The sequence below is a fragment of the Phycodurus eques genome, chromosome 1 (assembly GCF_024500275.1).
Source record: "Phycodurus eques isolate BA_2022a chromosome 1, UOR_Pequ_1.1, whole genome shotgun sequence".
Taxonomy (NCBI): Eukaryota; Metazoa; Chordata; class Actinopteri; order Syngnathiformes; family Syngnathidae; genus Phycodurus; species Phycodurus eques.
Window position 1 is genome coordinate 33676146 of NC_084525.1, and position 15949 is coordinate 33692094.

Genomic DNA, 15949 nt, shown 5'->3' on the forward strand with positions numbered 1-15949 from the left:
AGATCTGGAGTTGTTTGAGTGGGGGTTATTTTAAAGAGTTCGCTGAAAATGCCTTGGAGGTGAAAAGAGTGTCAGATCGGGTGATGAGGCTGAAACTTGAAATTGAGGGTGTTATGTATAATGTGATTAGTGGCTATGCCCCACAGGTAGGATGTGACCTAGAGGTAAAAGAGAAATTCTGGAAGGAGCTAGACGAAGTAGTTCTGAGCATCCCATACAGAGAGAGAGCCGTGATTGGTGCAGATTGTAATTGACATGTTGGTGAAGGAAACAGGTGTGATGAACAAATGATGGCTACGTTCGGCATCCAGGAAAGGAACTTGGAGGGACAGATGGTGGTAGACTTTACAAAAAGGATGGAAATGGCTGTAGTGAATACTTTCTTCCAGAAGAGGCAGGAACATACTGTAGGGTGTCCTACAAGAGTGTAAGTAGAAGCATGCAGGAGTCTGGCTTGACAGCATATGGTGGTGGTGTGTAAGATGACTCTGGTGGGGGAGAGGAAGATTAAGAAGACAAAGGCAGAGCAGAGAACCATGTGGTGGAAGCTGAGCAAGGAAAAGCGTTGGATGGTTTTTTGAGAAGTAGGTGAGAGAGGCTCTCGGTGGACAGGAGGAGCTTCCATAAGACTGGAACACTACAGCCAAGGTGATCAGAGAGACAGGCAGGAGAGTACTTGGTGTATCTTCTGGTAGGAAAATGGAGAAGGAGACTTGTCGGGGGAATCTCAAAGTACAGAAAATCATACAAGGAAAGAGGTTAGCTAAGATGAAGTCTGACACTAAGAGCACTGAGAAGAGGAGAAAGGAATACATTGAAATGTGACGTAGGGCAAAGGTAGAGGTGGAAAAGGCCAAACAAGAGGCATATGATGACATGTATGCCAGGTTTGACACTAAAGGAGAAAATGATCTCACCAGGTTGGCCAGACAGAGGGATAGATATGGGAAGGATGTGCAGCAGGTTAGGGTGATTAAGGATATAGATAAAAATGTGTGGACTGGTGCCAGCAGTGCACTGGATAGATTGAAAGAATGCATTGAGGACTTGAAGAATGAGGAAAATGAAAGAGAAGGAAGAATAGAAGAGGCAAGTGTGGTGGACCAGGAAGTAGCAATGATTAGTAAGGTATGGAAGCATCTAGGAGCCTTGAAGACTCTGTGCCACTTGCACAATAGTCATTGCACCATCGGCATCGGCATTACCACTTTACTGGTAATCTCTTATTACTCAGTGACCGTGTCTTTATGTCTCAAAGGTATTCATGGTTAATTGACTGTCTGTTGTCGTACTAGAGCGGCTCCAACTACCAGAGACAAATTCCTTGTGTGTTTTTGACATACTTGGCAAATAACTATGATTATGATTCTGAGAGGAGGCTGTGGAGTTTTCAACCAGCTTGTTAGAATAATACAGGACATGTACGAGGGCAGCAGAACAGTGGTGAGGTGTGCCGTAGGTGTGACAGAGGAATTTTAAGGTGGCGTTGGGACTGCATCAGGGATCAGCCCTGAGCCCCTTCCTGTTTGCAGTGGTGATGGATAGGCTGACACACTGACTGGAATCCCTCTGGACCATGTTGTTCGTAGATGACATTGTGATCTGCAGTGAAAGCAGGGAGCAGGTGGAAGAACAGTTAGATTAGCCAAAGTAAAACAGAATATATGTGCATGAATGAGAGCGGTGGAGGGGGAAGAGTGAGGCTACAGGGAGAAGAAATAGAAAGGGTGGAGGACTTCAAATACTTGGGGTCAACAGTCCAGAGCAATGGTGAGTGTGGTAAGGAAGTGAAGAAACGTGTCCAAGTAGGTTGGAACGGGTGGAGGAAGGTGTCAGGTGTGTTGTGTGACAGAAGAGTCTCTGCTTGGATGAAGGGCAAAGTTTATAAGACAGTGGTGAGGCCAGCCATGATGTACGGATTAGAGACAGTGACACTTAAGAGACAACAGGAAGCAGAGCTGGTGGTGGCAGAAAGATGTTGAGGTTCTCTCTAGGAGTGATCAGGTTGGATAGGATTAGAAATGAGCTCATCAGAGGTACGGCCAACGTTAAATGTTAGGGAGATAAAGTTGGAGAGAGCAGACTTTGATGGAGTCCAGAGGCGAGATAGTGAGTATATTGGTCAAAGAATGATGAGGATGGAGCTGCCAGGCAAATACTCATAAACAATTAAAATTCTGTCAACTTGCATCTTTATCTTCAGTGCTGTTCATACATTGTGGACTGCTTAATCTCCCTACTCCTTTTTTAAATGCGCAGTGCAATCTGCATTCAAGTGCTATAGTTGACCTACTGGTTTAATTCCACACAACATTACATTTTGCAAATGCAGAACAAGACAGCCTCTTGTACAGTATGTTTTTTCCAAAGTTAAAAATGGAGTTCTTGTAGCCTGAAATGGCAAAAATTTTAGGCAGACAGATGACAATGCATGACATACTGTAGCTGTTCTTTTTCATAGTCCAGCCATTCATTTTATGGAGGTATAGCTTCACTTGGGTCGCTGGAAAGCTGGAGCCTATCTGTAAGGTAAATTGAGATTCCTCCTATGTTATAAGTCACTTTGACAACTTTGCTCTTTGTTTCTGTGTCCAGTGAGGGGCCGCGGAGACTGTGCGGCCATCTCATTGCCTGCCTGGCTACATTTGATTGATCAAATGGAGTCAAACGTCACTAGTAGTTGTGGTGTGTTGGTGGAGCAGAGTCACGTAACACAAGTCACTCTGATAAACCGAAATACAGTACGTAAGCAATAATAAATATCAGTCGATAAAAATACAAGGAGCGAGAAGAATGTGGATCAATGTAAAGGAGTAAAATTAGAGTTTCTTCACAAAAATACTCAAGTAAAAGTATGTTGCTCAAAAATACTCTGACAAGTACAATTTAGCCCCGAAGTTACTTAAAGACCCTGTGAAGTGATTTCAGTGATTTGTTTCCAAATACATTAAATATGTTTGAAGATAAGTGCTAAAAACGTGCAAACGCTGAGAACACAATTGTTGAGATTTAATGTTCAACTTTCAAATTTTTTTGGCCGGCACGATGGACGACTGGTTAGGACATCTGCCTCACAGTTCTTGGAACCGGGGTTCAAATTCCGGCCCCGCCTGTGTGGAGTTTGCATGTTCTCCCCGTGCCTGGGTGGGTTTTCTCCGGGTACTCCGGTTTCCTCCCACATCCCAAAGACATGCATGGTAGTTTGATTGAAGACTCTAAACTGGGTGTGAATGTGAGTGCGAATGGTTGTTTGTTTCTTTGTGCCCTGCGATTGGCTGGCGACCGGTTCAGGGTGTACGCCGCCTCCTGCCCGAAGACAGTTGGGGATAGGCTCTAGCAGCTCGCGACCCTAGTGTGGATAAGCGGTAAAAGAAAATGGATGTATTTTTTTGGCCGTGGCTAAAACTAAGTCCAAGTAAGGGCTTGGGCTTTCTGGCATGAGTCGGCCTTCCTCCACTATATAAATACCGAGCACCGTCATTCCTGACGACCAGTGCAATTGGTCCCCTCGCTATGCTGACCCAAACACAACACAAGATTGAGTGAGGCGGTGACTTATTGACCGAACCGCGGTCCGCGGGTAGGTCTCTGCTAGCTCGCGAGCCTGCGGATCGTCGTCGACATCGTTGGGATTACAGTGTTTGGTACTTTTACAGTGTCGGAGGGCCAACTCGAGGGACTTGGGTCTACAATCTCTTATATGCTGTTCCTGTCGCACTGTTTTAAAATGATTATGGAAATTAAATTTAACAATGTATCATGTCATGCATACAGTTTTAACATATATGACAAAAAAAGGTTTATTTCTTTTTTTTTAACTGCAAACTCCACTGTAATCGACTTTTTGTAAAATCACAAAAGGGCCCGCCAGCAGTACCTCACGCGACCACGAGTCAGATAAAGTAAAAGTACAGTATGTGTTGGCATTACCTAGTATACGATCTTTATCGTGAAAAGGGGCACCACGTTGCTTTGTTTGTTATGAATAGGTCGTAGCAACGACAAAACCTCGCTAAATCAGGTATTTCTGAAGGGTTCTCTGACGTTAGAGGTTCTAATCTTTGATTCAAGAAACACGAAGAGCACAGTCCACGTATTTTGCTAGGATTCATTTGTAATTCTACAAGTACAAAGCAAAATGCAATCAAAGAGAGCAGGGAGGAAAATCTATCCTTTAGAAAGGTGAGGCAAATAGCAAAGGATGACAGAGGGTGCAATGCCTAAGGTGAACCGCTACTAAGTACTTTCATGGGCCAAGGGTGAGATTCGTGAGACTTGCCCACTCGTAATCTTAATCCTAATATGTGATGCACTAATTTGTACGTAATTTGGTAAATAGCAAAGTTTGACTCACGGTTTTGAAGTGGTGGCCAAGGATGCTGCACGCCACAGGGGGAAGTTTACCCTGAGCGCCTGCTTGAAGGAAAATGAAAGTTCAGCTTTGCCAAAAATTGATTTTCTGGGGCTAATTTTTAGGTCTGAGGTCTGGCTGGCTAGGCGTGTCACACTGCTGTGGCTCTGTTTGGGAGAAAGCGGCTGCTTTGCTGAAATATCTCAGCATGTGGGTAGCAAGTGGTTTGGCCAAAACTGGGGCTCCACTTTGGTCATTACGGCCAAGAATCGTTCGGTTACGATGGCATGTAACGCCAGCCAGCAGCAAGAACACAAAAATGCGCCCAACGTGGTAAATAAAAGATGAAAAAAAGCTTGGGGCTGTCGAAACCTTCCAGCCCGAGATGTCAGGTAACAGAGGAGGAACAAAAGCTTCTCTCTTTCTTTCTCTCTTCAAGAGGGGGTCTGATTGCTTCTCCTTTCAAACGTCTTGGGAGACAAACAAGAAGGTGAGAGGTGGACCCACCCGAGTTTATGATGTGTGCAAAAGTTTCTTTGTGTGCTAATTATCTTGAAAAATAATTTGGGGTGACTAACCTCCATCCATCCATTTTCTGAGCCGCTTCTCCTCACTAGGGTCGCGGGCGTGCTGGAGCCTATCCCAGCTGTCATTGGGCAGGAGGCGGGGTACACCCTGAACTGGTTGCCAGCCAATCGCAGAGCACATAGAAACAAACAACCATTCGCACTCACAGTCATGCCTACGGGCAAATTAGAGTCTCCAAAGAATGCATGTTTTTGGTATGTGGAAGGAAACCGGAGTGCCCGGAGAAAACCCACACAGGCACGGGGAGAACATGCAAACTCCACACAGGCGGGGCCGGGGATTGAACCCCGCTCCTCAGAACTGTGAGCCTGACGCTCTAACCAGTCATCCACCGTGCCGCTGGGTGACTAACCTTTCTCTCGTATCTCGCGCTTGATTCATAATTTTTACCTAGTCTTGAGGTTTGGAAAACAACTTTGTCGTGAATTGTTATTCATTTGAATCTAAACATGACATTCTTTAATTTTAAACGAATCATCTTCATCGCCACCCTAATACTATTCTTCCGTATATTGTTCATAAAAGAGAAAAGGAATGCCAGGGAACAAGTAACACAGCTTCACAGACATCAGTAATAAAATCACATTTCATCATCTGCACTATAAGGAAAGCACACCAAAAAACGAGCTTAAGCTTTGCATCGACAGTTTGTCAGTCACAAGAGTCCCCTCTTGGGGTGTTGTTGCTTCACTGTTCAGCAACGCTTTGTCACCTTCGTACCCAGTGGAGGTCTTTCGTGACGGTATTACTGACAGCTGGTTAGGACGGTCATTTGGAACTCCTTTGATTTGGAGTTCTGTCTTTTTGGATTCGGCGATATTCGTTACACCACCTTTAAGTAAGTATTTTTAAATGCCTGGTTTAGTTGTGCTATCATCATCATGGAGGACATTTGAGTGTGCGTGTTTTTTTATCACTGTATACACATGCACAGAATAGACGGTAAGCCTGAAAGCATGAACTATAAATGTTGCTATTAACTTCAGGAATAAAATGCACATCAAGAAAGAGCCTGTCGTGAGATTTACTGTGGTGTTTCTTTCACTATGCTGTGATGTCAGAAGTGACACTAACACCGTCAAACAAAAACAAACAAAAAAAAAGAAGAGAAAAGAAACTTTTGTCAAAATACATATTCTCATTTAGAAATAAAAAGCCATCCATCCATCCATTGTCTTCCGCTTATCCGAGGTCGGGTCGCGGGGGCAGCAGCCTCAGCAAGTAAGCCCATACTTCCCTCTCCCCAGCCACTTCCTCTAGCTCTTCTGAGGGGATCCCGAGGCGTTCCCAGGCAAGCCGAGAGACGTAGTCTCCCCAGTGTGTCCTGGGTCGTCCCCGGGGTCTCCTCCCGGTGGGACGTGCCTGGAACACCTCACCAGGGAGGCGTCCAGGAGGCATCCTAAACAGATGCCAGAGCCACCTCATCTGGCTCCTCTCAGTGCGGAGGAGCAGCGGCTCTACTCTGAGCCCCTCCTGGATGGCCGAGCTTCTCACCCTATCTCTAAGGGAGAGCCCAGACACCCTGCAGAGAAAACTCATTTCGGCCACTTGTATCCAGGATCTTGTTCTTTCTGTCACGACCCACAGCCGTGACCATAGATGAGGGTAGGAAAGTAGATCGACCGGTAAATCGAGAGCTTTGCCTTTCGGCTTAGCTCCTTCTTTACTACAACGGATCGATACAAAGTCCGCATCACTGCAGACGCTGCACCGATCCGCCTGTCGATCTCCCGTTCCATTCTTCCCTCACTCGTGAACAAGACCCCGAGATATTTGAACTCCTCCACTTGGGGAAGGATCTCATCCCCGACCCGGAGAGTGCTCTCCACCCTTATCCAACTGAGGACCATGGTCTCAGATTCGGAGGTGCTGATTTTCATCCCAGCCGCTTCACACTCGGCTGCAAATCGCTCTCGTGAGAGAGTAATGAGAGAGTAATAAAAAGCAAGTAAGAAAAACAAATGTGACCTATGAAGTCTACTCGTAATGCTTAGCAGAGTGGAATTCACAATGTGGTTAGAGAACTTTAATTGTTTACCTTAAAGCTAGGGATTCAGTTACCATATGTTCAAGTACATCATCTCTTGTAAAGTAGTACTGGGTTATTAGCTTGAGTTCTGAATGATGCAACACATGCTCAGGGGCTACATTACAGATGATGATTGAAAGGTTGAATCAGATTGCTCATGCCTGGGATGTGTTTTGTAGCTATTTTATCAGCATATCTCAGGGATACAAGACAACACAAACATGTCAAGAATCCAGGCACAACCGTCACTGCTGAAGCAGTGCATCACTTATGCTCTCCAGCTCAATCACTCTCCCCTGAGCTATCCCTTGCTCACATGATCCCCATGCCCTTCTCTTGCAGTAATATTGTTTTTCTCCCTGACAGCTTGTTTCAGTAACAGGATTCCTGGAGCACTGCTCTGTGTATGGCTGAGGTTTGACATGAGTAAGTAAACAGTCTCTTTTGTCTCAGAAATTTGCCACACTATCGGCCTAATGATTGTTCTCTGCAGTCATGCAAATATCATTTTAAAATAGTTGATACTATACAAAATAATGACATGACAGAAGAATGGAACAAATAGTTCTTAATTTTAGACGTGTACAAGCATCTTGAGACACAAATCCCATGCAAGACTTTTATTTGCTGATTTTCGCTCTGCTTTCAAGAGGATGCAGCCGCAAAGTTTACATGAAAGGCTTGCCTCTCATTTTATGCTACCCGATCACATTTTTTTGATGATCTCAGACTTTTCAACAGACAGACTGCAGCAGGTTTTTGTGAATGGACACTAGTCCATCCATCCATCCATTTTCTGAGCCGCTTCTCCTCACTAGGGTCGTGGGCGTGCTGGAGCCTATCCCAGCTATCATCGGGCAGGAGGCGGGGTACACCCTGAACTGGTTGCCAGCCAATCGCAGGGCACATACAAACAAACAACCATTCGTACTCACATGCACACCTACGGGCAATTTAGAGTCTTCAATTAATGCATGTTTTTGGGATGTGGGAGGAAACCGGAGTGCCCGGAGAAAACCCACGCAGGCACGGGGAGAACATGCAAACTCCACACAGGCAGGGCCGGGGATTGAACCCGGGTCCTCAGAACTGTGAGGCTGACGCTCTAACCAGTCGGCCACCGTGCCGCCCAATCACCATACATTTACATAAAAAGAAGGATGTGTTTTAATGCTTCAACTTTTTTGTTTTAGATTGTTTTCAATATGTTGCCTTAAGAGTTCCTTCACAGACGATGACATTTCAGAGAAAAAATAAAACCCATTTAGAGAAAAGAGCTTGGCAGAAAGTAATGGCTTCTGGCACATATTGTAAATTGTTAGTCCAGCAAAATGGAGTACACAAGTGTTTTCTCCTTGGCTCTGTGTTTTTTCTTGCTTGGTCAAGGTCCCTCTGAGCTTTGTCTTATATCTGCCAGCAGAAACAACACTTTCGAGGTTTACTTCATTAGACACTGAAAAGAAAAGCTTTTAAGACCACTTTGAAAGTGTCAAGCAACCATCCATATGGTATGTATTACTATGGTCTGCAATGGGGATTGGATGGTGTCGTGTTTAGTTTCAGCCGCATTTGATTTTCCGCTTGAGAGAGGTGTTGAAAAGACTCAAAAACTTGACTGCAAAAAAGTCAAAAAAATGTAGTAATGCTGATGTTAATGTCAAGTTAAAAACATTAAATTCAAGTTTTATAGTACAGTAAATCCGTATTATAGACAAACTATAATTGGTTTTAGTTTTCCCCCTCCCACACGCTGAGTGGCGGATCTGTGCCGCGCCTCACTGCCAAGTCATGGGCTGAGAAACTTCGTGTGGGACCGGCAAAATTCAGAACGGCTTGCTCATAAACACATTTTTCGATATATGAAGCTAAGAAAATATTTACTTGGTCGTATCGTTTCACACTTTATGGTCGGATATGCTCTCCAGAGACCAAACAATTTGTATATAAGCAATTAAGTAGCACATTTTACAGAAGAAATCCCCCTAAAAAAATAAAAGTATATATATTTATGATTTGCAAAATCCAAAATGCAACATTCTGGACAACACACCATCTCCCATCTTTTACACAAAATAGAACCTGTCCAACCAAACATTTAACATTTAAAATGCCTGATCTACTGTTTGCTCAAACATGCAGACAATATTTTTTGCTTTCAGGTTTTGTCAGCAGACCATGATCTGTCAGACACAAGCCAGGTCCATACAAATGTATTCATTTTCTTTCAGGAGAGCGAATCTTGCTGGGGATAAGCTGCTGGGGAAACCCGCTCGGGATGGTTGCATCACAATACACTGGTGCTGTAAGAATAGGTGTAAGTAGATCGATGCATTTTGGGGAATACAAATCAAGAAATGAAGAGAAGGGTTGTCAGTAGCTGAGGTAACCCCCAGTCTTTCCCCTTTACCAAAATACTGTCAGTAATGCTAACCATCTATTTTTTTATTTTATTTTATTTTTTACTGATGAAAACAGGTATGAGTGAGTTCCCTGAAGAGAGATACTGAAAAAAAAGATGGATAAACAAACTTGAGGGCAACAGACTTGTACTGTGGCCATCAGGGTTGCCTGGCTTAGGTCAGGGTGTAATGTTGATCAAACCTTGCTGCTAATATACACTTCCACTTTTTATTCTTACACAGAATAAATACAGACACTGCATGCCTGCACTGGCATCAAGCAAAAGTGCCTGTTCTGTATCAGAATTATTCTAATGACTGCCTCAGACTTTCAATTGACTCGACAGGAGTAAGTTTATTTGCCGAGATCCTCATTTGTTGAGATGCAACCCGATGCTTCGATAGTGTGACTGAATTGAGTCAATGACAAAAGAACATGGTCTCCACTGGGAAAAAGTGCAGATTGAGTTCAGAATTCCAACACAAAAACAGAAAGAAAAACTATGTGGTTTAACAGAGAATTGACAAACAATTTGAAATCACCCCGCCCCCACCCCCCAAAAAAAAAAAGAAATGTAAAAAAATTCCAGCACGCACATGTATGCCCTATTGCTACAAAGAACAAGAGCTACAGAGTGTAGAATGGTTGCAGCCCCCACAGCCATTGCCTTCAGCCTTAGCCAGCTGGCGAGAGGCCCAGCTCTTCCCCTCCTCACCACTGCTTCCCAAAAATTCTGCACGCTTTGATATCAGCCAGGCCCTCGCTACCCAGACATCTGGAAGTTATTATTCAACAGCATGCTTGTAATGTACATATTTTTTTTCAGTTGTTTCTCTGCCTTCCTTTCGGCTACTGCTCTTGCTACATACAGTACATGTTGGTCCCAATGTGAATCTTGTCTGATCTTTGACCCACTCGCTCACTTAACATCCTCCTCAGGATAGTTACATTAGTTGACTCAGGAGTGCTCACTAATTGGCCATTGGCCCAACATGCTTCCCTTTGTGTCTGTTTGAAAAGGAATTGACCTAATTTTCCCCTGTTGGGACCAAGAACAAGAAATATGACTACTTTTGATAATTTAGAATCATGAACTGTCAAATCCTTAATTCAAAAAGACATTAATGTCCTTGGAAAACTACCTTCTAACCAAGCCAGCATCACAATTATTTTTTCCAATGATCTTCCCACACTTGCACACATCTGCAGTCAGCTAGTTGAGTTTTCGTCTTTTAAATACAATAGAACTTCGGTCCATGAACGGACCTGATCATGAACACACCGGTTTACATGCAGAATGTTCTGAAAACCTTTGCTCCATTCATGAACTATGCTTCAGTTTGCGAACAGTCACAGCATCCATGTGGACTTGTGTGTGAACGTTATTTGCTCAGTGCGTCATGTATTTTACGTGACTCTTTTTTTATTAAACTCCAAATTAGCCCACAGAATGTCTCCTACAAAGTGTCGTGGTTCCATTGGCATCCGGTGGCGTTTTTACTGAGGGGTCCCCACCATCTGTTTCTTGCTGGGCAGCTTGGCTGGCCAAGTGCAATAGCGACTTGGTTCCAGACTGGAATAATTCTGTATCTATCCATTTTAATGGAAAAAAATTGCTTTAGTTTGTGAACATTTTTGGTCGCAGAACGAATTAAGTTTATTAACTGAGGTTCCACTGAATTGTTTTCTTTTTTTATAGTGTGCAGTGCAGTGGGGGAATATCAAGTGAGAGTTGCGACAAGAAGATAATCCATCCATTTTCTGAAGCGCTTATCCTCACTAGGGTCACAGCTTAGAAGATAATGTATTTTATCATGAGCTATAATGCGTTTGATATTATTCAGTCATTCATTTCCCGTACCACTTATACTCAGTAGGGTCGTGGGCGTGCTGGCAATTTAGAGTCTTCAATTAACCTACCATGCATGTTTTTGGGATGTGGTAGGAAACCAGAGTACCGGGGGGAAAACCCACGCAGGCACGGGTAGAACATGCAAACTCCACACAGGTGAGGCCGGATTTAAATCTGGGGCCTCAGAACTGTGAGGCAGATGTGCTAACCAGTTGTCCACTGTGCTGCCCGTGTTTTATATTATGCCAAATTGAAAGAAGCAAATATCTGAAAATTAAATAAGTTATAACATTGCATTTGGTGGAGTACTAAAGTAGGGGCACGCATATACCGATTTTAATGTTAATCAATTTTCAAGACCCTACATATGACCGGGGGGGGGGGGGGGGGGGGGTGTTGGGAATGTCATGTCATGTTATGTTTGCACTTATAGTGTGTGGTGAACTCAAGATGCCAACACAGCACACCGCAACGTAATTATCATGCCGCTGACAATTGCGAGTCTCCTCCCCAAAACCAGATGTCCGTAGTATCAAGACTGTCCTGTGAGAGGCAGAATATTGCCACAGGGCATACACACTGCCGAAAAAAACAAAGAAGAAGAAAGGGTGGCAGTAGAAGATGATTAAAGAAGAGGGTAGGCTAACTGTTACCTTATCCGGTAACTGCATTGGGAGACGTTTAACGCTCAATACAACCAGTTGCTTCTTTTTGGGTCCGCCAACAACGTGGGTTTCAGCTCGCTTCATATTTATCTATCGTTCCATTTCACATCACAATTGAGCATTTTTCAAGCAGATCAGGGAGGAAAAATCACTCTTACAATCTTTTCGACAATAAAGCCTTTGCATATTTTGGTCAGAAGAGAGGAAAATGTCTCAAATCGGCCTGACTATTGAGATGTGTGTACCCCACTGTTATGTGGAAAAAACAAACAGTCAGCATATTAAACAGTAAACAGAGATTTCAGTTAAACAGGCCCTCCGCTGCAATTGGGAGCTGACGGTTTTGGGGCATTTAAAGCTTGGTGACAGTCGCGACCTGTCCTCTGACAGCAATTGATTAGAAGAGGACATGTCAAGGGCCTGTAGGGTATTCAAGTGATAGGATGATTTCCAGTAACAGCTTATGGCTGACGGCAATCACACTCTCCCCTTGTGGCAGCATGATTTTATTACTTTTAACCATGTGCCACTCCACTTTTTTCTTCTCAGTCTCCCTCACTTCCCCAACCCCAAAGGGTTTTGACCTGATTCATTGCTGTTAACATCACCGCCGGTAGCAACGTAATATGAGGATGAATCACTGAGTTGATAATTAAACATTGATGTCAAGTGTGCTTGTGTTATTACAACTCACCTCATTCTCATTTTGTTGATGTGAAGGGGAGTCTATCAATGCCAGCTGGATCACAGTCTTCCAGACATGAGAGTGCGGACCACTTGCTGTTAGTTTAAACTGGACTGGCTCATCCAAGGAAGCTCCCTCTCCCTGAGCAAAGATGGACCCATCTGTCCGCACACTGAAGTTGGGATCGCTGCTCTCAAAAACCATCGCTTTGTTCCCCATGCAGTCATCAAACTTTACTGTAAAGGAGAAGGTGCAGCATCAAAGAAATGTTTCCTTTAAGCAGCTGATGAATAATGACACATACGGGCACACACACACACACACACACACACACACACACAGAGAGTTTACAAAGACTATCTCAAGATCAGATTTTGCTCAAATCCATCTCTGATTATTTAGGTCAAGCTTTCACAAGAAAAAGACTATTCAGTGCTCTTCCAGTGTCGATGCACTGCTTTCAACAATTATCTATGGGGAAACAAAGAATTACAGTAAGTCAACTGGCTTGATGCAAATTAGAAAAATAAGATATGGTCATGAAGTGAAAGATCAAATACTCACATTGTTGTACACATAACTGCATCTAAAGTAGGCTGAGGCACTTCCGTATTTCCAAAATAGTTGCATTTTACTTTTAATTATAAGGTCAAATTTAAATGCATGTTACCATTCCAGCCAGCGCTAACCATTTTTGTCCCCTAACCAACTTTGTCGCACGCTTGATGTTTTTGCTTCTGCTGTTGTCTTTGACGACTAACGAGTGCACGTTAGCCATTGTCAGTTTGTATTCATCACAACGACTGTTTATTTTTTTTGGTAATCTTTATTGCAAACACAGGTCTATATAAAGTGAGAGCATAAAAGTAGTAAATAAAATAATATATAAAATAAAAAGATACAACATACCAAACTGCATATTAAAATGTATACAAACTATTGTACCAATGCGATCTAAGCTGAGAGGTAAATCTATAGCAGCTTTTCACTGGACTGACTCGGGCTTCTATTATGTGGTTCTCTGACTTGTCCTGTCGACACATGAAGCCTCAGTAAACATCAGCTGTCTTAATAGTGTCTCACACTTCTTTTTATTTCCGCTTGGCCCGTGAGGGGTTGCCACAGCGCATTCTCCTCAGTGCATCATTGTGGGGTACTTTAAGCTTCTGCATTCTCAATTTCTTATAGTTGGACCCAGTGGCGGCTGGTCAATAGAGGGTGCTCGGGCGCTGCCCAACCGCTCAGCTGAGTAACCTTGAATAATACAAAAATAAAATAATGAAAATGAAATATTATAATAAAAATATATGTATATCTCTTTTTTTTATATGAGAAGGTTAAATAGTTACCAGTTAATGATGAGTTAAATTATTAGTTTAACTCTATTGTCCCATTTTGTGACACGCTTCCGGTTTGGGGCGCAAAAATGTTTACCCACTTACTCTCATTAAAGTCGGACTTGGGCAGTAGATTCTCTCCTATACAAGAGATAGTACCATGGTGGTCACTACGCTAACCTAAATGGCCATTCCTACTCAATAGATAAACATACATACAGCCAGCATTTTTTTCTCCATGGGAAAACGTTTCCCACAGTTTCAGAAAGACAGACATTTAATCACTTAGGCAGAAATATTAAAGGAAAAAACAGTTGCTGGGATGGCATTAACATGCTGCCTGACGCATTCAAGCAATCTTGCTCGATGAACACTATTGATTCAAAACAGCGCCGCGATGCAACAAATGAGCATGAAATACAAAACAAAAATAATCCTCCACCCACTCCTACTTCTTTAACTTTAATAGGACTTAAATACTTTCTATTGAACTGCAGGTACACCGGAACCGTCTTTGATTTCAGTATATTATCTGTGTGAGCTACAATGAAATTAACACAGTTCAAGCAAGAATGAGTCACAGACAAGTGCTCACAATGCTCTCTGATCCTTGCTCCTGTTCCTGCCTTAAGGCACCCTATTCTCTCTCGGGGATTTAAATGTCGAGACACATTATATGAAACCCTGAGCTAAAGACTGTCGCTATTGTCTTTTCACATTGTCTTCTCACATCTGTTAAATAGCAGAAACAAGGCTTCCGTTGCAAGACGTCCATCCGACTTTTTGCTTTATTGGGCTCTCAATATGAGAGTGTATCCACAGAAAAATCCACAGAGAGTTTGACATCCTGTCCACTCTGTAAAATAGTCTGTGTCCTGAATTAAATGGGAGGGGACAGGACATAGTTGACGAATACTACTAAGAGAAAAGGAACTCCCACCCTCATTTAACTTTGTAAGGCACAGTGCACAGAATTTAGACATTATGAGGAAGTCAAACATTGTTGGGTATGTGACTACTGTCTTACTATCCTTCAATCATTGTCCCATCCCTCTAAAGATTGCAAAAAGACTTACCACTGGTACAATGCTTATGAAAACAAAACAAAAACACAAACGAAAATCATTGTTAGTCAGTCATAACAAATTTTACTCTATCACAGCTATCTTGAATTGAATGTAACTGTATTTTAAACCAATGGGCCATTTGCACTGCAACGTATTAAGCATTGCCAGGGGAAAGGTCGGCTGGCATAACAGTTTTGACTGTTAACTGTCAAGCTACTGGAACGCCATCTGACTGAAAAATATCCTGTTGGTAAATGTCTGATAACCTGGGGTTGTGTAATAGGTATATTCTATAGTTCGGCGCTAGTTCTTTACGAGATTGAAATAGCATCAAAGGTTTTTGTTGTCAAAAACAAAAGCTAATACCCCCAGCCAACACTGCGATGTGCGACTATGTTCAGCGTCAACTCGGTTTAGAGTTTTAACATTTCCCATACACGCAAAGGTAACCTGCCATTTAACACCAAACACAGAAGTGCTGCGTGCTTAGAGTCAAATGGGAAGGGATAATCACTTCACACTGTATGGTTAGATTAAAAAATAAATAAAAAATGAACAAAAGTGTCATACAAGATGGTGTTCGTTATAATCAGGGAGATGTAGCAGTCAATTAAAACCAAAGAAAATTTTCTAAAATATTCAGAAATTCTTTAAAGTTGAAAATAATGACCCCAAATAATCACTGAATAAGCAATGCATGATTAAAGCCTTTCTGTATTGTGTATCTATGAACGTTTCTCAGCGGTATAGAATTTGAATAGATGGAAGGATTTTGTTTTCAAATCAGTCTGCTGACAATCCATTTGTCATCACATACAAATTTGTCATACAAATTCAGGATAAAAAAAACAGACTTTGTGAATAGTAAACAATTAAAAACAATAATGCAACATGACAAAGTGTTTACAGTATGATCACTACCAATGTGAGGATTTCTAACAACACATTGTGGACAAAAGTGAAAGTTTTAACAAA

General features: G+C 42.6%; 1 protein-coding gene across 1 annotated transcript in view; it reads right to left on the reverse strand.

The window, feature by feature from the left end:
- The window catches only part of LOC133409332 (cadherin-4-like), a 313457-nt gene that overhangs the window by 100967 nt on the left and 196541 nt on the right, over positions 1-15949 (reverse strand). The window contains exon 4 of the mRNA XM_061689204.1: positions 12580-12806. Within this exon, the coding sequence (XP_061545188.1) occupies positions 12580-12806 (227 nt within the window). The remainder of the gene's footprint in view (positions 1-12579; positions 12807-15949) is intronic.